The following is a 25286-nucleotide window of genomic DNA, read 5'->3' as shown; positions in this document are numbered from 1 at the left end:
TAAACAATAACAACACTTCAATTCGTCTATAGCAAAGCAAAGCTTTGTTAAATCCCAGGCTTCAAGTGCCACTGTCATTGCAATTATTGCCTGGGCTTTTGAAAAAATCCAGCTGTCAGCCCTTGTTAAGGATTAAACATGCGCTTAACACAATGCACTTCCTATGTTAATAAGAACAGTAGCCTATTATGAAAAACTAAAGCGTATGAACCCTCTATTGCATGCGTTATGAAAACAATGTTGAAATAGACATGTTTGATTCACTTGTCTTGCATAAAATGGACCTAATTAGTAAAATCAAATACAAATTTTGAAAAATAATTTGGGACGGGGAGGCTTCTTTTTAGGTATGCTTTGCAGCGCTTCAATGAAATCATTCAAAGACAGGTTTTTACTCATTTAAATATTTTTGAATATTTTTGAGTGACTTAAATTATGTCGCAGTCCTATTTTTTATGTGCAAAACAACAAGAACAAAAGAACAAAACTATTAAATCAGATAATTAAAATAAATTTTGGTCACGCTTTAGATTCGGACCCAATTCTCACTATTAACTTTAACTATGATATTTGCCATAAGAAACTAGTTAATAGTGAGAATTGGGCTCTGAAATAAAGTCTATTTTTGTGGAAAATTTCATTTAAATGCTAAAAAGGTTGATACTTCCACAAAACAAAAACACATTAAAAAATAACTATAATATAGTGGATCCATATACTCTACATTCATATCCATTCCACTGTCGCACAGTGTTGCTTTGGGGCAACAAACATATTCAAGCAATTCCTCAAAACATCCAAATGATTGATATAGCTCTAAATGATTTAAAATAAACCATACTTACTAAGAAATATTAATCATATTTTTGAAGAAATAATCAATAAAATGCTTCTAATGAAGCAAAAATCTCTCTACATGGGTGCATTGTGCCAGAAAAAATATGTTGTGTGTTTTTACTGGTTTATCCTAAATCTTCTATTCATTATTACCCATTTTATTGGCGACAAGTGAAGAAAACCCAGAGGCAACATTGTGCAATAAAGGGTTAAACGGTTCTGTCTTAAAAAAAAAACATCAAACAACTGAATTAAATACAGAGCTGTAGCTTTGAAACAAGAAATATATGTGGAAGTTAACTTGAAACACTTCAGATAAAACACAACATTACATGCAGACATCAAGGGCTGCTTGTCCAGACACAGATTAAGCCAAGACCTAGACTGATATTAAAAACTAACCATTAGCAGCGTCATTTTGTCTATTAATTGAACTGTCTGGGGAAACTCTGCTCTTATGGATTGTTGTTTACAGACGCAGATTAAGTTCAAGTACATACCATATACGTAAAGAATGTAATCATCATAGGCTTCTCCCACTAAGTTAGATGCCACACAGCGGTACGTTCCATTGTAGGACTTGTTAAGGTTTTCGATGAAGAGATCAGAGCCAGTAATCACGGCGTGGGAGGGGAAATCATCATCCACTCTGAGCCAGTTAATTTGATGAGGCCTGTAAAACATCAGAGTAATCATTTAGTGCTCACTGTGAAAATGCTCAGGCAGACACACAGAGGATAATGCGCTCTATTCAGGACAACTTTTTTCTATCCATCCATCCATCCATCCACTCTATCTGTTGCATACAAAGCAAATATATCCATCCATCCATCCATCCATCCATCCATCCACTGTATCTGTTGCATATGAAGGAAATATATCCATCCATCCATCCATCCATCCATCCATCCATCCACTGTATCTGTTGCATACGAAGCAAATATATCCATCCATCCATCCATCCATCCATCCATCCATCCATCCATCCACTGTATCTGTTGCATATGAAGGAAATATATCCATCCATCCATCCATCCCTCCACTGTATCTGTTTCATACGAAGCAAATATATCCATCCATCCATCCATCCATCCATCCACTGTATCTGTTGCATATGAAGCAAATATATCCATCCATCCATCCATCCATCCATCCATCCATCCACTGTATCTGTTGCATATGAAGGAAATATATCCATCCATCCATCCATCCACTGTATCTGTTGCATATGAAGCAAATATCCATCCATCCATCCATCCACTGTATCTGTTGCATACGAAGCAATTATATCCATCCATCCATCCATCCATCCATCCACTGTATCTGTTGCATACGAAGCAAATATATCCATCCATCCATCCATCCATTCATCCATCCATCCACTGTATCTGTTGCATACGAAGCAATTATATCCATCCATCCATCCATCCATCCATCCATCCATCCATCCACTGTATCTGTTGCATATGAAGCAAATATTTAGTTGACCCTGGAACAACATCTCTGTCTGAAAATTGAGTCCTAACACTATCCCCACCTCTAAACCTAACCCTACCCATAAATTATCCCTCAAATCAGAGAAAAAACAGTGAATAAGACCAGCAACTATTTATATAGAGACATGCCACTTCCTCAATCCTTAATAGAACTATATAGTAAAAACCAAAGATGCCGGTTGTATGCACATGCCCCGCCCCTCCCTCTGGAAAGCCAATCGCCTGCTTTTAACGGTCAAGCCGGGAAACATTTAAGCCTATCTTCTGGTTCCACCGACGCATGCACACAGTTGTGGTTTGCGACAGCGGAAATAATATTTTACGGTTTGAAAAGGCGGCAGATTTGATATGTGTTAGTTATGTAAATATCAGACATCCCAAGTCTCCTGGAAGTTCCGGGAGTCTTGATAGATAGCGGCTCCCTGATGACCGCAAATTTGTTCAAATCTAGAGCGAGTCTATACTTATTTTGTATACTTATTTTCTATACTACTTTCGCTCTCTGCGCGACAGAGAGCGAAAGAACCCTTGCGCTTGCACAATAAAAGTATAACCTATGGGGAAAAAGGTATTTTAAACCTTATTTTGGGGCAAAGTCATCAAACTTTTTCAGCTATTTTTATAATATTTTATTACTGTTTCCATACAAGCAGTTATTATCACCGGGACACCAGTGAAAGTGCAGTTCTGAGTCTCGGCCCATTCATTTAGATAGGAGCCTGGTCTTGTTAGTGGCGGCCGAGTGGCATGACTTGCCTAAAAGGACTTTGATAACACTGATGTAGACACACCAAACCCTGAATATAAGCCAAAACTTGACATAAACTTGTCCCTCAAATATGATAGGTTGATTGGTACAGTATGTTGTTCCAGGATCAACAAAGATGTTGGACTTGGGGAAATCAGGTTCTGTGTGTCCATCCCCATCTATCTGTCTTTCAGGAGATTTTAAAGATACAAACTAAGTATGAAGTATCACTACCAAACCACGTACCTATTTGCATACCTGTCTATATATACAAGTTCTTGTTATCATCAATACCGTACACACAAAATGAGTAAAGTGGCCTGAGGGCCCTGTGTTGGACTCACTGCGGTTTTCCTTTAGCATTGCACGTCAGCTCAAGATTTTCTCCTTCTCTGGTCAAACCCTCTGGGAATTCCACCACAATCTTCACTTCTGGTTTATCTGTGCAATGAACATAAAGATACAAACAAACACACTTATTTCCAGTTGCACTGCAGTACATTGATTCCGCTCGGTACCCTTGAAATCTATCTAATTATCATTCTAAGGCCACATACCTGCCTCTCAGTCTGATTAGAAAACATCCCCGGCAGGTTTGGACATCATTTGCACACTCGCATTTATACATTCATGTGTATTATGTGTTCATGCTTAATACAAAGACCTGTATAATGAAGGCAGACAATCTTAGCTGCTCTTCTGGGCTTCATTGATCACGTTACACTATATTAAGTCAACCTGGTGAGCCTAAAAGAGGGCGAACATGACAGTACGAGATTTTCATAGCCTGGGTAAAGCGTGTGAGGAAAGATGACACTCATATGAATTTAAACAGTCAATTTAACAGTACTGTAAAATGTTTTTTTTCTCCCCTTTTTCTCTTTTATCTATGTTAGTCAAAATGTCAAGCTGTTACAGTTGAGCTGATCCCTCCTGCCTTTTCTTCTCAAAGGTCACCCTGAGCAGTCAGCTATCTGAATAAATTAATATTCTGCCAAGATTACAAAAGGGTAGGTTAACCTTTCCAGGACTTCCCATGCCACAGAAAAAAAGCGTGCAGCAAATGCTCTTAATGCATTATTTGGTGGACAGCATTTCATGTTTACGCATAACAGGACAGGGTCTGTTTTAATTAAAGCAAATACGTAGACCTCGCCTGGGTTAAAAGGCACTGTATCCCCCCGAAATCAAATTCCCGTTATTATTGACTCAATTGATTTATTTTTTTCCAAACCAATGTTACCTAATTTCTTAAGTGGAATACATCAAATTTTATATTTTCCTTACAATTCATAGTGACCGCAGCTTAAACTGACACATCAAATAAAAAAAGCACCATTAGAATATGGTTCATGCACTACATTCCACTTCTGAATTCACATATCTTTAGGAAACATTAAATCTGCAATTCAAATTATCGCCCCCTCCAGTGAGCTGTAAACACAGATCACAGAATCACTGAGTTGAACTCGGATTCATGAACATTTTGTCCAGTCTGAAAAAAAAAAGCTTCATAGAAAACAATCGCCTCACTGAAAAATGATTTGTGATTTCTGAAGTGATCCGCTCACTAGAGGCGAGGATTATCAGTTAATAATTACAAATTTCAAATTGTCTTTTTGTTTTATCATCATTTTTTGGAGCCGAACAGAAGTGAGGGCACTACAAATTGTGGAATTTATGGAAAAGAGCTGATTGAAGATTTAAACAAATTATTACTTTTTTGTTGCACAATGGTATTGAAAAATCATTGAACTATTCCTGTGAAACAAATAGGCTTTCCTTATAACTGGTCTAATTGTGTGACAAATTGTGTGACTAATTGTGTCAGTCAAATTACTGTATGAAAATGTTTAAAAAGAAATTCCAAATTTGAATTTATTTGAAATAGTCCGGCGTTAATTTCTTTATAAATCGTCTAGTTATGTAACAAAAGTTCTTTTACAACCTCAATATAATTGACCAGCGCATGCAGGTGAGAAGATTAAACCGCAGCTGAAAGTTTTCTCCTCATCTAGAGATGACTCACACTGCACTTCCAGGTATTTCTGGGCCTGGAAGTCCTTCACGGCTGGGTGGTCAATGATGCAGATGACGGCCACTCCATCGTCCTCCTTAGAGACGGTGAGCCTGAGCCGGCTGGTGACAGTGAACATCCTGTCGTATAACTCCTCGACAGTCGCCTCACCTGGGAACGGCCGCAAGAGTGACATGTCAGCCATAACAAGCGAGCTCCCTCCATCCCGGCCTGCTCATAATAACACTGTGTCACCGGGAGAAGGGAGGAGGGTCATGAGGATTGATACCATCACCTCCAGACAAATTTCACATTCATATATTTATTCATGCCTCATACAGCGTGCATAGGGCACATTCTCACATGTGACGACCAAAAATCACGGCAGGACATAAAACACAGGGTTGCATGACAGCTTTCGGTCAACATGTGAAAGTTAAATGCTTTTTTTATTTTGGGTTTGCCACTTTGATTGATTTATTGATGACATGAGCCATTCCACTGTTAGCATTGCCAGTGGTTTAGAAACTGGTGTTATAAATGTTTAGCTTGCCATCAAGCTCTTAGGTGCTGTTTACACGGTACCATTTTCAACTAAAAACTTTAAAACTTTGTATGCGTTTTGGCCATTCATTAACATTTTTTTGGGAGTGCCTGAAAACGTCAAACGCAAACGTTTGATAATGGGTTTCAAAGTGCACGTTTTTGAAAACGTATTGATGATGTAACGATGATGTCACGCACATGAGTATTACGTGTTTAGTCTATAGTGTTTATTGCGCCATCTAATGGCCTGACAGCAGAATACAGCGTTTTCAGTCGTTATCGCGGATCCGTGTGAATGGGGATTGTTTGGACAATGGTGTCGTCTACTCAAAAAACTTCTTCGTTTTAAGCATATCGTTGTCGTTGTAACAAATGAGACCAATCAGACACAATTATTTGTTATGGTTAACAAATAAACTTTAAAACTCATCATTCCCCAACAGGGCAAGAAGTGTCTTTGGGTTACCAGGACTATGATGTTGGTGTACTATGTATGATGTAAGTATGTTGGTTTTATTGCTGTCAAAAATGTGGTCACATGTTCAAGACAGAGATGATGGGGAAGACAGAAACAGCCTTTAATACAGACTTTGCTGCATTAATTATAGACGAACTGATCTATAAATGAACATTTTGCAAATTACACTGAAAAAAATATTGCTGTAAAAAAACGGTAAACTACTGGCAGCTTTGGTTGCCAGCATCATAACGTAAAAATACAGCGTCTTGCTGTTTTTGAAATTTACAGCTAAATACCGTATCGTCAGCTACAGTATAAAACTTTAATTAACAGCTATAAACTCTAACACAAAAACAGTAACACACCGTATAGTTACGGTATGATGCTGGCAACCACAGCTGCCAGTAGTTTACCGTTTTTTTACAGGATAATTGTCTTTTAATACTATTATTTTGTTGATGCTGTGTATTTTACAATAGAATCAATGGTCACATACAATGTTTGTTCTATATAAATTGGTACTTTGCAGATCGAAATTATTGTGAACATGATATTTCGATAGCGGTGCAATATATTAGTATTACCAGAATCTTTCTGGTAATACTATAATGTTCTAATGTGTTTTCATGGCCTGCTAAAATTTCACTCTCCCAACACAGTGAGACTGTTGTTTCTTCAATCCAAAACAGAGGAAAACTGCAAATTTGCCACTACTGAATGGACAACCAAACTCTATCAAACATGGAAAAACATCCACGTTTGGTAGAGCTGATCAAGGGTATTAGTGATTGGTTAATTTATTTGAATATCCCCAACTGGAAAGGCAACAGTGCCAAGGAACAGAAAAACTCCATCAAGTGACCTAATGGTGTCCTAAAACTCCATCAGGTGACCCAATGGAGAGAAAAAAAATGGTCATGGGGATTCCCTACTCTACTGACATGACAGTAGACAATGGACTGTTTTTGCCCACAAAATAATATTACTGCACCTTTTATGCTACAATTTACATGGCATAGGTGTATCCTACATATTTTTTTAAACATATTTTTATAAATAGTATTCAAAATATAAAATAATAATCTGGGTAACACTTTATTTTGATGGTCCACTTTAGATATTTGGTTTAATTTGCAACTACAAGTCAACTAACTCTCATTAGAGTATTAGTAGACTGTCTGCCTAATATATGCTAACACTTTATTTTTATTTTGATAGTCGTTTAACAGACTTTGCTCATTCTATTCTTAACTTATTCTACTTACCCGAACCTTAACCCAACAGTCTAATACTTTAGTTACCTATAGCTAGTAGAATGTGTAAAGTGAATCATCGAAATAACACACAAATGTCAGGGGCACGTTAGATGAAAACCAAACATGGCAAGTTATTCTAACTGAAATAAGTTTAAGTACTAAAATGACTAAAACTGAAATGAAAATTAATTATAACAATGGCAAAAGCATATAGCTACGATGGATGGATGATCAGGACATGTGACTCTGATGAATTCATATGAAGCAGTCCAGAGGTCAGTAGCTGTCTGCGGGGTTACTGCACATCATGTTAGCCCTCATCCTAAGACAATTTCTAAACTCAAGGGCATTGAGCTAATTGCAGCCCAGAGTATGACGGTTTACTTGGACCTAATGAAGTGGGAAATAATTACAGCTCGGCACTGACCTATAGCTCATCTCCTTTCTCTTCTGTCAGCACATACTAAGACACCGTTACAAGAAATACATGAGTTACTGTATGCCAACTTTAAGGCCTATAACAATAAGTTTCTTTCAGTCCACAGAGTTTCTTCATTAAAGATTATGCTAATTTTGCAATTTATTGGGGGGTGGGGGGTCATAGGAAATTATGTTTCCTTCATTATAGAGTTTGGGACAATGTTCCTATGAATGTCCACTTTCACTAATCAATGAACCATTCAATGATTTATTATAATTTATAAATAGCCTACACATTATATTTACATCATATTATTTTATATATGATTTAATAATTTAATTATTAATTAGAATTATCATCATTAGATTGTTTGCATCAATATATTTATTTGTCATTATTTACTTTTCTGCTGAACATGGATATTTTAAAGAATTTCGGTAACCAAACAGTTGTTGGGGCCCCATTGGCCACCATTTTTTCCCCAATACTATGGAATTCATTGGGGCCCATCAACTGTCTGGGTACCGACATCCTTTAAAATATCTTCCTTTGTTTTTACCAGAAGAAAGTAATTCATACATGTTTGAAACAATTTGAGGGTGAGTAAATGATTACAGAATTTTAATTTTCATTGAATTGTCCCATAAAAAAAAAAATTGGCAATTGAAAAAAGACTGAAGACTGGAAAAATGTTGCCTGAGTCTCGATGTCTGTTGAGACATTCAGATGGTAGAGTAAGAATTCGGCGTAAACAGAATTAGAACATGGATCCGTCATGCCTTGTTACCACTGTGCAGGCTGGTGGTGGTGGTGTAATGGTGTGGGGGATGTTTTCTTGGCACACAAAGCCAAATTGGCCGTTGTTTAAATGCCACGGTCTACCTGAGCATTGTTTCTGACCACGTCCATCCCTTTATGACCACCATGTACCCATCCACTGATGCTTGAATTCCAAAAAAGCTTGAATCATTTCAAATTGGTTTTTTGAACATGACAATGAGTTCACTGTACTAAAATGGCCCCACAGTCACCAGATCTCAACTCAATAGAGCATCTTTGGGATTGTGGTGCTACGGGAGCTTTGTGCCCTGTATGTGCATCCCACAAATCTCCATCAACTGCAAGATGCTATCCTATCAATATGGGCCAACATTTCTAAAGAATGCTTTCAGCACCTTGTTGAATCAATGCCACGTAGAATTAAGGCAGTTCTGAAGGCGAAAGGGGGTCAGTATTAGTATGGTGTTCCAAATAATCCCTTAGGTGAGTGTATGATAATTGGTATGTGATAATTGGTATTGGTAACAGGGTTCCTGACTGCGACCATTTTTTGAGAATGTGCGAGTTGAAATTGTATGTGTTTCGCATTTGTACGAGTGCAAGGTCGTGTACTCCCATGTAGCAAAAAAAAGGTGTGACCAAATCATATGCTAGTGCGACCAACTGAGAAAGTTGGCAGCACCAGTGCAAACTGGATAAAATAATTTTAGTCTAAGATTAGTTAAAATTCTGCTCTTTACTTAATAATTAATATCCAAAGGTGTTTCAATATGTACTGACACCAGAGTTTGTGTGGTTCAGATTAACACTTTTTAATTAGAAAATGATTAACTTAATGTGTGTTTTCTATTATCCTTACTGCGTACTAGCTAGTATTTGGACTCATTTAGCACATGAAATCTCTCGCCTTAGGCCACTGTCTGACTGCTTTCACTGCAGCTAATGAAGCTGTGATGTTTGTAATCCATAAACAGTTGACACATTAAACTTAGATTCTGTTCAAATGCGCCATATCATCTGCTATGTTTGCCTCTGTTTCCCCAGGTAGTCTATCTGAATGTTATTCAACAGTCCCACCCTGCTGTCTAATGGAGAAAAGCTGTTTATAAGCACATTAACCAGCCTGCACATTCACTCCTTTATGTCAGCTCGCACTGCCTAAACCAGTGAGAACTAATATGTGGGCAGCATTTACTGAGTGGGAGGTAAACAGTTGGAGTTCATTCAAAGCTACTTATTTAAGCTTGACTGAAAAGCACCAAAAAAAAAAAAAAAGCACCCGCACGTTGAGCTCTTCTTGTCAATTCCCTGGATACACCTTATGAAGGCTTCATTGAGAGTCATTATGAAGTCAGAATCCTAAACCATGGTGTGTTGTGTGCAGATCAGAGACATCAGTAAATCACAGCAAACTTATCTGCACAATCTTCCTTGGATCTAAGTCAGACCTTGCAGTGGTTGGTCTCCTTTCATCCATTTGATGGTGGAAGCAGGTTTGCTGCCCATGGCGGTGCAGGTTATCTCAGTCTCATTCCCCTCACTCACGATTTCCTCGCGGGACTCTAAGATTGGGTTGCCTGGTGGAACTGGCAGAAGATCAACAGTAAGATTAGAGATGGTGCGACAGCTCCTATGCGTTGGATCAATGTTTTCTAATAATGTGTTCTCACTAAAGGACAAACTGTTATTTTACTAAGATCTGCTGGTGCCTATCAAGAACTTAAACCAGTAATAATAAAGCAAAAACAGTGTTGTTTTTGAGCCAGTCTTGTTTTTCCTCAAATCATTATCTGAAAACTCCCTATAGTCTATGTTTTAGTTTGGATACTGGTCTCCAGCATGGAGTGCTGGTGTGCTGGTGTCCCCACCAGGCTTTTTAACAAGCTCTATCAGCAAGACTTCCTTGGTTCCTCGCAAGGTTTCTACCTCATCCCACCTAACCATGTTAGGGGGTTGACACTGTCACCTGTGGCTTCCTCAATGGGGTTTTGTATGACACTATTCTTTTGCAGAGCTTCTTTGGAACAATATTTGTTGCAAAAAGTGCTACACAAATTTATATAAAAAGATACATATATAATTAAATACATATACCTGTAAATACATTATACATTACCTGTTTGGAAGAATTAAGATTTAAAAACAGTTTTTGCTGCATACTACTTTTTGATAAATGTGACTAAAACATTATTTACACATCATTCAATGTTTTTTTTTTTTTTCATGAAACATTTTAGTTGACTGGTTTAAATGCGTTTTCATCAGGGCAAAGAGCATGTGATCAATCAGCTTTATCTCCTAAGTTATGGTCGCAATATACTCATAGCGAAATTATTTTTCAGTCTTCATTTAGAGATAAAAAGCATTCAAAATGTATTTGGAGTGATACACTGTTTAAGTAAATATGTGCTGTTGTCTTTCCTCTCAATAACAAAATAAAAACACAACAAAAATGACAGTTGTGAGAAAACAGCCATTAAGAAAGCATCTGGGAATACGCCTTATTCACGGCAGCGCCATGTTTGATTTTTAATGAGAATGAAAGCGAGGCTGTGAGGGATAGACACGCATCTCTTCAATGGGCTGTACTGTTATTTAATGTGTTTTCGGATTGTTCTGCTCATGAAACACTGGAAAAAATATCTTTCAAAGAAATTTCAGTTGACAAAAAACTCCAGACAATGTAAGCTGTGGAAAATTGTAAGTAATCTAGCAGCTTTATTCAGCTTTTTACAGTGGATGCCATTGGAAACACGGTAAGTCTATCCCTCACAGCCTCACTTTCATACCTGTCATGGCGCTGCTCTGAATAAGGTCTATAGCGATGTGGTGGTTTGCACAAGCTCTTAGAGTTGGGGTACTCGTCCAATTTTGAATGAACCCGGACTTGTCACACACTCGAGGGAATTTGTACGGGCACTTGACTTGACTTGGCACGGACTCTGATATTTTAGACTCGGAAAAATGTCCAGTCAAGTTCGGGCATTGGGGGACAAATTATTCAAAAACGAAACGAAACTACTTGTGTTAATTCCACGTTGAGCATTGTAGTCAATCAGACATGTATATTAAGCGCATGAACGCAGTGGCAAATCAGAGATATTTTAGAGTCAATATGCAGAGAATTCGCTCAAAATGTATGTTCAGAATCAGCACGAGCTTTATCCTTTCGCAAATCCCCTCACAAACAAAGTCTAGACGCGATATAAATGAGAGATTCATTGTGCAGTGCGGATAACTTCAGTGTTTATAACGAGAGTTTTAGGCATTTCGAGAGTCTCTGCCATTCGCCACTCCAGTCAAGTAAAGGCACATCATCATCACTTTATTCAACAGAATGCTTTAAACCAAATAACTTTATAGTTTTCAACATAAACCAAAACTGTGATAGTGTTGCTTTCAATTAGAATTTCTACTACAAAGCAGCTCTCCAGTGTTTATGTTGTCTTTCTCGGACGTCTGACCTCGACAGACCCAACAGAGGAAATAAACCGGAGAAGATTTCCACAAAGAGGGACCTATTACGTAATCGCCACGGACCAATGATAGTTTACCGACCGGAGGGAACATTTCTGGAAAATGAGCTTTGGTAAGCATTTTTTTTAACTCCCAAAACGAACAACAAATGAACTTCTATTTTGGCTGTATTTTGTTTGAAATGAGGGCACACCAGTTTGTTCTTTGATTTCGCTTGAAGTTTAAGCTGATGAACAGCATGGCTAGATTAGCAACAATTCAACTTGTTTAAGCCATCTCTGAAACATTTAGAGCTACATACAGAAGCAATTCTATATTTCGAAGGTCTCATTGTGTATTTGGACAGTGCCAGACCTACTCAACTAATTGACAAGCTGTTTTACTCTTGTTTAAATTTTTCACAGCACATTAGCTCATATGGTGCTTTGCTGATGGCACTAAAGCGTATGTCACTACAAGAGCTGCCGTTTGAGGGCTCTTTTTCTAATATCTTGCCACATGTTTTCATGTCCTGTGGTTAAGAGTCCATGCTGTGACGAAACGCATATCCTCATAAAAACTCATGCTACTTTAGAGAGCACTCAATTCCATTCAGCTCTCCAGGATGTCCAAATATGCTGCATAATAAACCTCTAATGTTAGTGTCATTCAACGCAAGAGCCGCACAAAGCTAACTCCAGAAACGCTCGATGTAGCCTTTTCAACATCTAAGAGGAATTCAGTCAATACGCCTGCCAAAAGCGATCTACCAATATCAATAGCGCAACATCTGTTCCTTTTTGTTTGGTTTGTGTTATTGGAAACGGCATGAGAGTAATTGGCTGATATTGTGTCATGGTGGGATTCAATTAGACAAGTTCAGTTGAGTGAACGAATCAATGAGGCAAATCGATAATCAGGATTTTAGCATTCTATAGTAGATGTAAGGTGGATGTCATACCCAGCACTGTGATGTCTGCATAGGCTTCTTGCGGAGGATCCGTGTAGAGCTGGCACACGTACCGGCCCTCGTCCGAGAGTGACACGTTGGACAACGACACCAACAACTCGTTGTCTGAGAAGTTAACCAGCTGAAACCGACTATCCTTCAAGGCTGAGGAAACATAAAGACTGAGGATTACAGATTTGGATGAGTAGACAAATCAATTGTGGGTGTGATATTGACAAACAAATATTATTTATGTCATTCTACTTCAAAATTTCGCATTTAATTCAATGTTACTTGCCATTAGTTGTGAAATTTTCTAGTAATTTATGGAGTGAAAATGGTTTCAACACTGTAAAAAAAGTTAAAAATGCCTTAAAAATGTAAGTGTAATTCAAAGCCATTTCAACTTAAATTACATTAAACTATTTTTTAAAAAAATAAATAGATGAATCTTGTTATAAACTTATAAAAAGTTATTATTTTTATGTTAAAGCAATGTAAAAACCACAGACTAAAAAATTGGTAATAAAATATTTTCATTACTTATTGATAATTTATTTTTTCTTTTTTTCAGTGAAAGTAAATCCTGCATCATTTATTTTTTCAGTGCAGCGAAAGGGCCATTTTACACGAAGTGTTTTTGCTGTTAAAAATGCGAGACAAGCATCAATCGAGTGAAAAAAAGTGCAAGAGACACATTTGAACTATTAGTTAGATACATTATAATAATTATAATTACATTATATATAATTATATGATACATTATACGGCTTGTCTTGACCAAAACATGGAAAATGGGAAAATGCGTTCTGTGTGAACTTCCCCAAAGACTGTACATACTGTAAGAACTCTTAGAATGCCGCTCAGCCAATCAGATTCAAGGACCAGAACAAACTGGTAAATAATGCTATATCATAAACTTTTGGGGAGTTTCATTAAATGAGCGAACTCAAAAATCACGCTCAAAGTTGGAGAAGTCAAAGCTCTAATTGAGCAACTCCATAAGAAGTTTAAGACCTTTGATGGTGCATTTTAAGAACCCCCTCTTAATCCAAACCCTGAACCTGGGAAGCATTTGCAAGTCCTCTCTAAGAATAATGATGAGGCCAGCTTGTTTTGAGCAAAAAGATGGTGGGTGGGAAATGAAAGGGCTGATTTTCTTAGTCCTCGGACTGAATCGCAATTGATATGGGGAGTTTATGCACTATGCATCAAACAGATCTATGACTTCAGACTTAAGGTAATGCCGGAGGACTGTAATTTCTCCATATCAGTACAGTGAAATGGTAGAAGTGCTGCAGAAGTCTCGCAAAATATGAAGGATAAAAATCTCTGAAAGGCAAACCTGCACATGAACGGGGCTCATTAGAGAGCATTTTAAATTCTAACGCATCAGAGTCCGTAAGAGGTTGACAGTGAGTGAATCTGATTGTTCTGTGTCCCAGCTGGCTTGAGATGCTCTTCAGCTGTCCTAGCCTACTATCTCAAATTGACGCACAGATTGGAGAATGAAAAGAGAAGGGTCAGAGGAAATTACATATGGTGTGGTATATGAATCAAATGCAAATTGGATTGTCTTACAAAACAGCATATATCTTCTTTTGTTGATGGAAATATAATGAGCAGAACACATTTTCTGTAATAAGGATATATGGCCACATTTGAACCCTTCCATTGTTTTTGAGCCATACTTGACTTATTTTTGGCAACGAATGCAGAGTTTTCCACGACGCAATTTCCACGACGCAAGCGCGTGAACTGAACTGTAGTGCAATTCTCGCGCATGCGTCGTGGAAATCTCTTGAACTCTCGTTTCAGGCCTACAAGGAAGAAAAGGAATAGTCGAATAAAGTCGTTTTTTTTTTTTCGCACAAAAAGTATTCGCGTCGCTTGATAAACTTATACTTGAGCCACTGTTGTCACATGGGATATTTACACATTTTCTTCATTGACTTTCTGGGCCGTCCAATAAATAATAGTAAATAATCCATTTACTAATAGCAGAATAATTGTTATAAAATATATGAAATATTATATCATCTCAAAAGTGTTAGAAATGAGAATGAGAAAGGGGGAAAAGTTGTGTCCCAAAGTTCTTTCGTATTTTCTTTTTTCCTATTCACATATTTTCCTGTAGGTGACACCTGTTGTACCCTAATAATGAAGTCACAAATTTTTAATGATTCGCAATGTAGGTCAAATTTTACAGTACGTGAATGAAGTTTCCTAGGAGAGGGTAACAGTATGTGGTATGTACTGTACTGTACAGTAGATGCAATAAAATAACACTGAAACAGTCATCATCCTCTTGCATTAATAGTATTATAAGCTAACTTCAGTGTACTGAAAGGGAAGTTTTCTAAAAACGTGACAAAAATATCTTTGAGCTGTAAAATGTAATTTGTAGCGAATATCATTATCGCCTTGATAAAATGAAAATGCCAATTTCTCCAACCGTCACTGTTTAATTCTAAGTTGCTGTAAAAAGGCTTATAGAGCAGCTCTAGCATAAGTGACAGGAAATGAGAATAGCAGTCTGAATGTTATGCGATAAAACTTTAGCCAACGCTTCACAGCGGAAACAATAAAGCCCCACTGAATCATATTGCTAATATGTAACGAAGCACACCGTGCAATATATCACCGGCCGGCATCCACAGGTGCATGCCATATGCGCTAAGACACATTCACATTCTTGTGTCATTTTGAATGCACAGTGCCAGCCATCTGTGCTGAAGGGATAAAACTATGAATTGTTCAAGTGGTCATACTTTTCACAAACAGAGCTGGCAGCCCAGTAAACATTAGACAGAATAATACATTACAGCATTAAAGAGATTGAAGGCTGAGCATCCCTCCAGTCACATCCATAGAAATAATGTCAGAGCTTGCGGCATGAGCGCTCTCTCGCTCTCTCTCTTTCTGTCTATCTTCCTTCTACTAAACCCCAACCCATATCCTGCCTTTCCCTCTCTCATAGTGTTCACAGATCGGAAAGCATATGTCGGGTGTAATTGGCACTAAAATATGCCCACTAGGAGAATTTGGTACCACCAACACGTTAATTAAATTAGATAAAGTCATGACAAAATTCCAACCTGACCTTTCATCAATGTGTTCTTTTCTCGCTCCAATGTTGAGACGAGTGAGCAAGCACAATTATAACATCACGTAAATGTATTTCTAAATCCAATATTCAATAACTGTTTCTTTGAAGAAAGGGGCAGTAAAAATTACCCCATTTTCCCTAAAGCTATGAAATCTTGTCCGAAAGGTCGAATAGAAGAACTTTAAAAAAAAAACATATCAGACATATGGCCATGCATAAAGAACATACATTAAAAGGCACAGTATGTACGAATTTTTCGCCACAAGAGGGCGCAGTTTCCAACAATAACACAGGCGTAGGTTGATGACGCAGTGATGAGCTGAATGATGGGACTTGCTGTCAAGCTGATGGATCTAATAATGTTTATGAATGAGTGCAAACATTCATGTTTTTTAACATTACAGTGGTGTGAAGGTGGTCGCGATTGCTAAAGAGACAGATATCACGCGCGAATATAAAGGAATAAGGACATTTAATTCAACCGAACTACCCGCAAGTGCTGGATCACTCACACAGGTCAGTTTATTAGACGAAATAAACTTGGTCTAACGTTACACTATCACACTAAACGGCATTTAAATGTGTGTTGAAAGTTGTGTTATACTACGTGTCAGTTCATTTGCTATATGAAACTAGTAAGCTAGATCAACATTAGAATTTGTTTTATGTACATTTGCTCACCTGTTTAATAAAGCTGTCAAGTCGTGACTCGTAAAGCTCTGTCAAGTCCACGTTAGTCGCTAACGTGGAGATCTCGGCATCACAAAAACGGGACGCTGATATTGATCCTCATTTTAGTTCTCCTTTTTGGTCTCAAAGTCTGCTTGCCATGGTCTATGTTTGAAATAAACAAGAATTGCGTGCCGCTAAACGTTACACACTAGTACGCAATTTTCCACGTCTGTCGCCATGGTTACGTTACGGCTATGGCAGTATGAACGGAAACCGAGTATAGCGTGGATATTGCGTCATTGACAGGCGACATTTTTTTTTACAGGACGGCCACTTATTTAAAACTGGAATTTCTCTGAAATAAAAAAATCTTTGGAGACTTTTGGGATATTTGAAGTACACAACTGGAGGAGATATATCACACTGTTCAAGTGATTTTTGGATATTTTATTACACAATTCTTTCATATTGTAATCCCAATAACAAAATATCTTTAAAATGTGTTGCCACAATGTATGTTATCAGAGTATTACTTCAACATTTACTTGTCAAGAGGAACAAGATGTCTCCAAATACTTCAAACGCCCATGACAATTTACTCAAACCACAGGATACGGGATCCCGCGGAGAAATAGGCCAGCTGCACATGTAAATTGCATTTGAAATATCATGAAATACCTCTCAAAACCATCAATGTGTTATCAGCTGCTCATCTTAAATTACCATAGGAGCGATTCGTATGGAGAACGCTTCATAGGAGGGAACGAGGAGGCTATTGCCACACATTAGCTAAACTAGGAGCAGATCACGGGTCAGGCCGTCACTTAGCAGCTCATCAAGGTCCTTATTTAGTAGAGAAGGCAAGATTATACACTTTGCATGCAGTGTGCCGTTGAGCTTCCAAACAATCTCAAGGCTGGAATCTAAACGGTCCGCTCAGAGGACTCTAATCAGCCTGACACAATTACACTCTGTCACTCAATTATTGAAAAGGACCTTGTCAACAATGCAATGCCTTGCTGCACTTTTAAACGGTAGGAGGTTGTGAAAAGCAGTCAAATTATGAATTTGCATGGGGTTGCAGGGCCATTTTGGGCCGTAAAATTGGAATTTTCTGCGAAAAACAATGCAGGCCTTGGGTGGATTATGACATTTTCTGCCTTGAACTGAAGTGAGCATGAAAGAGAAGTCAGTACTGCTTACGTCTAACGTCTCTGAAGTAGATGGTCTGTCGGTTGGGGTTGAGCAGTTGGATGACGGAGTCGTCGTTGTTTTTCACCCGGCAGCTGATGATAGCCATCTCGCCCTCGACCACTGAGACATTATTCGTCACCAGGTTCTGACCCTGCACTGTAACCCAGAGAGAACAGATACAAGCTTTACAACAGAGCGCAGCAGAAATACAAATCCTTTTCATTTTCTCCATACAGAATAACATTTTACATTTACATTTAGTCATTTAGCAGACGTTTTTATCCAAAGCGACTTACATCTGAAGACTAAATCAAACAAGATATTGTGGAGAGGCAATAACAACGCAAGAAGTGCTCAATATACAAAGTTCAAACATTGCTCAGAGTAGTATAAACCAGGCAAGTAAGATTTTTTTTTTTAATTTAAAGTGCTCACGGAAGAGATGAGTTTTCAGTTGTCTTTTAAATGCTGTCAGGGATTCTGCATTCTGGATGATGATGGGCAGATCATTCCACCAGCATGGGACCGTGAATGAGAATAACGTGAAAATCTTTTGAGAAAAGTCTACCGGAGCTTTGAAATTGTTGAGCAATGACATAATTCAAAGTGATTATGATGTCATATATATATATATATATAAATTTTTTTGTTGCATTTAACAACCAAATTGCCAGTGAGAATATTCACTATAATCCTGGAAATAAATCGCCCAAGAAGAGAAGATGCTGTTACATTGGAAACAAAACCAACAAAAAAACTCATTCTCATTACGATGAAGCACTGCAAATTATGTAATCCCTACTAAAAAATTGCTAATTATTTCTCTTGCTTGAGCTATTTGATTATTAATCAGTTGAACTGTTTGACTATTAATACAATAATCAGCAAATATTTTGTATTTTACATACACATTGTTGTAAATTAATGTATTAAATATAAATACACCATATATATATATATATATATATATATATATATATATATATATATATATATATTAGGGCTGTGCAAAAGTTAATTGCGATTAATCGCATCCAAAATAAAAGTCTGTGTTTACATAATATATTTGTGTGTGCTGTATAATTATTTTGTATATATAAATACACACACATGCATGTATATATTTAAGAAAATGCGTTATTCATAAATAAAATATTTATATTTATATAATATAGATTATGTATTTATTTATATATACAGAATTTAAGCGCAAATAATTCTTAAATATATACATGCATGTGTGTGTATTTATATATACAAAATAATTATATACAGCACACACAAATATATTATGTAAACACAGACTTTTATTTTGGAAAAGTCTGTGTTTACAATTAATTTTTGCACAGCCCTAATATATATATATATATATATATATATATATATATATATATATATATATATAAAATGTTCGATCAATCTACTAAAAATGAATTTGATTACATAATTTGCAATGGCAATGGTTATGGGATGAGTAGTTTGTTCCCTCGTCAAAAACTTTTACCTTAAAATCTAAGTTTGCCATGTGATTCATCTCAGAAGTGACTGCATTGGTTCATTACTTTCTATTGCAGAAATTTTGGAATCCTTTTAGAGTAAATGAATAAAAAAAAACACTTTGGAAGCCATGTCCGTTAAAAAAAAAAGTGAGCATCACTGCAATACCTGAATAAGGTTATTACATTTGCCATGTCTTATCACAATCTGGATTGTAATTACAATGCATCCACTGAACAGTTTTTCTCATTTGGCTGTTGCCTTGCTATTCAGTCAGAGAGGCAATCATGACACTCTTTCTTTAAGCACAAAAAAAAAAAAAATACTATTACAATTCAGATCCTGTTTCATTCTGCTCTTGTATCATGAAATTGTAAAAGTTGAGGCTGAAACTGAATAGATGACAGCAATGATAATGCAAATCCTCATGAGGAGTCCTTTGAATACTGATGTTTTTGCATAACACGTGCATACGTTTTAGAGTGACACACGGATAAATGTAACGAGCAACAACGTTTCGCTCCGTGTACATGTCAGAGCACGCACGCAAGGTTAAGATGTACCGGCTGGGTTCTCGGTTTGGACGTATTGATTTTACAGCATTGTGTGTTTCTAGTGTGTGTGGAACACCCTGGCTACAAGACTGCAGCACTCAGCAACCGAGATGGGAAGGCTGGTAATTGCTGCTCACGGCAGAACTTTATCAAACCTCTCCATCTAAACACAAGCTGATGGAAGCTGGCAATCAACAGCATAATACCCGGACGAACAGCAAGCTCCGCAAACACAGAGGAAAGTATCTGATACACTTCACTGCGAGCCAGTAACAGCTGATAATTAGAGGCTGCATCACTCCCTTATGGTTTACATTCAAAATGGGGATCCATTATTCCTTGTAAGTGAAGACAGCAGAAAAGCAAAAGTCACCTTGCTCTATATTTATACCCACCGAGCTGAGAGGCATGAAAAATCACCAAAGAATGCTTTTAAACACTTTATCCTCACACGCAGAGTAAAACACTACCTTTAGCACAACCGTAAGACAACATTCAATGAAAAATGTGTGTGGCTGAGCAATCAGATGCCTTCGGGCACTTATGACATTTACAGAGACTAAAAACAAAACATCTTAATTTCTCTACTCTACGACTGTGCCCGACTCAGCCCTGCATGTCCCAGTCAAAGAAAAACAAATCGGTGTGGAAAAACAACACGTTTAGCCTGTCCTCCTGAGTTGTGAACGTTAGGGATGATAAAGCATCGTCCACTCCATGAAGGAGTTTTAGCAGACTGGCATGCTGGGAGTGTTTGTGAGACCACAGAGGTGCGGTGCCACTACAATCTGCGACCATGCCCAACGTTAAATATCCGTGAAGCCAGGTTTCACGCTGTCGCAATCATGCCAAAAAAATAGAAGGAAAAAACTCTAGCTGGAAGGGTTGTAAAAGCTGAAAAAAGCTCATAAGAAAGAGTTTCAGCGCATACTTTAGACATCATCAAGTCATAAGTGATATTAGGATAAGATTCTGAGAACACATACACTCTCAGAAAAAAAAAAGCTGTCACTGGGGCTGTACCTTTTTAAAAGGTAAACTTTTGTCCATTTTAGGTGCTAATATGTACATTTGAGGTGCTAAAAATACATTTTAAGTGTTAATATGTACATTTTAGGTGCTAATATGTCCATTTCATGAGCTAATATGTCCATTTTAGGTGTTAATATGTCAATTTTAGGTGTTAATATGTCAATTTTAGGTGCTAATATGTACATTTCATGAGCTAATATGTCCATTTTAGGTGTTAATATGTCAATTTTAGGTGCTAATATGTACATGTTAGGTGCTAATATGTACATTTTATGTGCTAATATGTCCATTTCATGAGCTAATATGTCCATTTTAGGCGTTGATATGTTATTTTAGGTGTTAATATGTACATTTTAGGTGTTAATATGTACATTCTAGGTGCTAATATGTACATTTTAGGTGCTAATATGTCCATTTCATGAGCTAATATGTCCATTTTAGGTGTTAATGTCAATTTTAGGTGTTAATATGTACATTTTAGGTGCTAATATGTCCATTTTAGGTGTTAATGTCAATTTTACGTGTTAATGTGTACATTTTAGGTGCTAATGTCCATTTCATGAGCTAATATGTCTATTTTAGGTGGTAATATGTACATTTTAGGTGGTAATATGTCAATTTTAGGTGTTAATATGTACATTTTAGGTGATAATATGTACATTTTAAGTGCTAATATGTCCATTTCATGAGATAATATGTACATTTCAGGTGCTAATATGTACATTTTAGGTGCTAATATGTACCACTAAGGTACCAATATGTAGCCTTTGGATACAAAAGTGTACTTTTTGAAAAGGTACAGCCCCAGTGATCGCTTTTGTACCTTTTTTTCTGAGAGTGTAGCCTAATTAAGAAGGTTTTGACAGACTGATGCCATTTTAGAGGACAGTTTGCCCAATAATGAACATTCTGTCATCGCTTAATTGACTTTATGTCATTCTAACAATGCATTCTCATCCAAAGGTGTCATCTAACTGACACTTTTGACCATGCTTCAACATCCGAAGCTTTAGACACCTTTTAGCATCAGTTAGGTGACGCTATAGGGCTTCATCTAACTGACACTTTACCTTTAGGTAGGTTTAGGTCTAGGGTAGGGTTAGGCCACTAGGATAGCGTCATCTAACTGACGCTAAAGGGTGCCTAAAGCGTCGGATATTGAAGCATGGTCAAAAGCGTCAGTTAGATGACGCCTTGGGATGAGAACAGGCTGATTGTAAACGTTCATTCTAAAGCTCACTAGGTTTTGCCACACTGCCTCATCTACAATTTCACCTCAAGCAAGCCAAAATGTGATTGGCCAAAAGACTGATTGTGATTTAACTCATTCATTTAGCATTCAAGGCCATGACAGTCAGGTTCGGTTCTGCCCCATAACCCCACCAAGGTGTCTATCCCTCACATTTACAACAAGCTCCATTTCTGACCTCTCCAAATAACAATCCTTGACAGTTACAATCCTACTCACCTCAACACCACTCATCATTATTCCTAAAAACCTAGCGCTCTGTAATTTTTACCATCTACTGGTTGAGTCACATGACTCTGAAATATAATTAATGCATGTGAAGTTTCATGATAATAGCATATCTTTCACTCTCAAAGCCTTTTTAAGAACAGATCCCACGGGTAATATATACATTTCCTGAAGCGAGAACTTTTCAAGGTTGATACACATCAAAAGGTACTCTGGGAATGTGTTTTATTAACTTTATATTATATTAGTAATATTAATTATTATACATGGATTTTAACACACGAGTTGGCTTAATAATTGATTTAAAAAAGTAATTTTTGTGAAGGTTATTAAAGGCTTCTTCACTTCAAAAAAATCCTTTTTTTTAATTTGCACATCCAAGTCATGGCTGCATGCCAACAGGTTGACTAAGATAGAAGATGGAACGAGATGTTAGGAAAACATGAACCCGTCCACAGCTGAAATGAAGAGGAACTGGGAATAGTGTCAATTCTTTTGAATGTAGAATTTTAACATCTTAATGTACCTAATCATATGCATGCTGTAAGTTTGAACAATGCCAATTAAAGAAAGATAGAATGGCATAGGCACTAAATAATTACTGATTCATTGACTGAAGTGTGTGAAGGTGTGCATTGTGAAGTCATTTACATGTGTGAATTTAAATCCATTTGCATAATTAACATTTTTTGTGCCTTTTTTTCTTTACACACACACACACACACACAAAAATACATATTTTTTGTCAATGGCTTTTTTTCTTCACAAAGCCTGTGAAGAAAAATTAACAACTAATTTAAAATAAAAATAAAAATAAAAATAAAGGCTTAATTTAAGAACATTCAGATTTAATTTAAAAAAAAAATCCCAAAATTGTGGTATTATTTTCAGGACAAGTAAGAACATATTACCCCACAATCCTCATTACCATAATCTGCCCTGATGTTTACAGGTACACCATTTAACTATATTTTGATCAAAATCAAATGAAAATAATGAATAATCACCAATCCTTCTTCCAAAATGTGTTTTTCTCTTACCCTGATTCACTATGGTAAGCCTATTATAAGCGTTTATATTTTAAAGCTGTCAGGATGGTTGTCGTGTGAAATTGCATACATTCATCGCTCGCCCGTTTTGTGTCTCGACATATCCGTAAATAAAAGGCAAGTTGCTCTGATTACTTTGCGTGTATGGTGTGGGAGTGGCATACTGTAGGTCATTTGTCACAACTAGGGGTTGCCAATATAGCCTCAAAATTATATCACGATATTTCAAGAATAATGATATTTATGACGATATAGAAAAAGAAAGTCTGTGTATTATTTTAATTATATTTATCTCACCTAAATGTTTACTTTTTAGGGGTGTAATCTTGTAGTTAAGAATTTACACAACACAAGGAAGCTTGATTTGAGGATTTGAATTAAATTTTAAAAAAGTAGAAAATTTATACAAAATAATAAACAATTTGGGTACTCTGTAAAAAATATTTTCAAGATTTGTTATCACAACATATTTTCTTTTGTCAAATCAACTTTAAAATTATTTATTTAGTTGAGATAACTATTTTGAGTTTCTGATGGTTAAATTAATCTAATTCATTGTATTAACTCACTTTTTCCAGTTCAATCAACTTAAAATTAAGGCAACCCAGGTTACATACTTTTTTAAGTTAAACCAACAATATTTTTTTTTACAGTGTAGTAATCACAACATTTTTTCTTTTGTCAAATCAACTTAAATAATTTATTTAGTTCAGATAACATATCATTTTGAGTTTCTGATGGTTAAATTAATCTCCTTCATTGTATTAACTCACTTTTTCCAGTTTAATGAACTTAACATTTTTAAGGCAACCAGGTTACTTACACTGTAAAAAATATTTTCAAGATTTGTTATCACAACATATTTTCTTTTGTCAAATTAACTTTATAATAATTTATGTAGTTGAGATAACTTATTATTTTGAGTTTCTGATGGTTAAATTAATCTCCTTCATTGTATTAACTCACTTTTTCCAGTTCAGTGAACTTAAAATTTTTAGGCAACCAGGTTACTTACTTTTTTAAGTTAAACCATCAATATTTTTTTTTTACAGTGTACTTTTTTAAGTTAAACCATCAATATTTTTTTTTACAATGTAGGTCTAACAATTGTACAGGTCGAACGGCAGGGAGATGTACTGATTCGGACCTCACAAATATTCTACTGGATCAATGGGCAAAAAAAATAAAAAATCTTGCCAATAAAGAATGCATAGATGTGCACTTTCAGAATCACACCATCCTGATCTAGCCTTTAGAATAAATGAACTGTGGTGAGTAGTTAAAAGTTAATATATTCAGCCTCATAAGTACTTAGGTAAAGTAAAAATAGCAGTAATTAATTATTAAGTACAATTACTCTTTACACCCCTGGCTTATAACAGTTCTCAAAATCTGTGAAGACATTGGACAGGAACTCATGTTTTTGAGGCTCAAAAAGTCTTGTGTAAATCAACCACAAGATCAATCCACAATGATCTTATGGAAATCTGAAATGAACCTGATCATAGCAGTTTTAATATTGCATAAGCAATTTGATAAGACACTTCTAAAATATATATATAACGGAAAGATTGGTTAGTAGATTCTAAAGATCAGAATAAAGAAAAAACATGCAGGCTGCCTCAAAGGCCAGATATCAAACCATGCAAACTGTAAAACATCATGCATAGAAAGAAAAATGAGGAGTTGGAAGACACCGAGAGGTGATGTGATCCAGATGGAAGAGGAAAAGCAGT

At 36.6% G+C, this 25286-nt stretch overlaps 1 protein-coding gene across 4 annotated transcripts in view; it reads right to left on the bottom strand.

Moving 5' to 3' along the window:
- cadm1b (cell adhesion molecule 1b) overlaps nt 1-25286 on the bottom strand; it is a 176379-nt gene that overhangs the window by 45194 nt on the left and 105899 nt on the right. For all 4 annotated transcript variants that reach the window (XM_089121305.1, XM_089121304.1, XM_089121307.1 and 1 more), the window contains 6 exons: nt 17951-18097; nt 12979-13131; nt 10010-10147; nt 5111-5269; nt 3426-3522; nt 1338-1510 (listed from right to left, as the gene is read on the bottom strand). In XM_089121305.1, the coding sequence (XP_088977431.1) occupies nt 1338-1510; nt 3426-3522; nt 5111-5269; nt 10010-10147; nt 12979-13131; nt 17951-18097 (867 nt within the window). The remainder of the gene's footprint in view (nt 1-1337; nt 1511-3425; nt 3523-5110; nt 5270-10009; nt 10148-12978; nt 13132-17950; nt 18098-25286) is intronic.

This window comes from Pimephales promelas, chromosome 16 (assembly GCF_988280905.1).
Source record: "Pimephales promelas chromosome 16, fPimPro1.hap1.1, whole genome shotgun sequence".
Taxonomy (NCBI): domain Eukaryota; kingdom Metazoa; phylum Chordata; class Actinopteri; order Cypriniformes; family Leuciscidae; genus Pimephales; species Pimephales promelas.
Note: the sequence above shows the minus strand (reverse complement) of the source record. Positions and strands in the feature narration are given on the sequence as shown.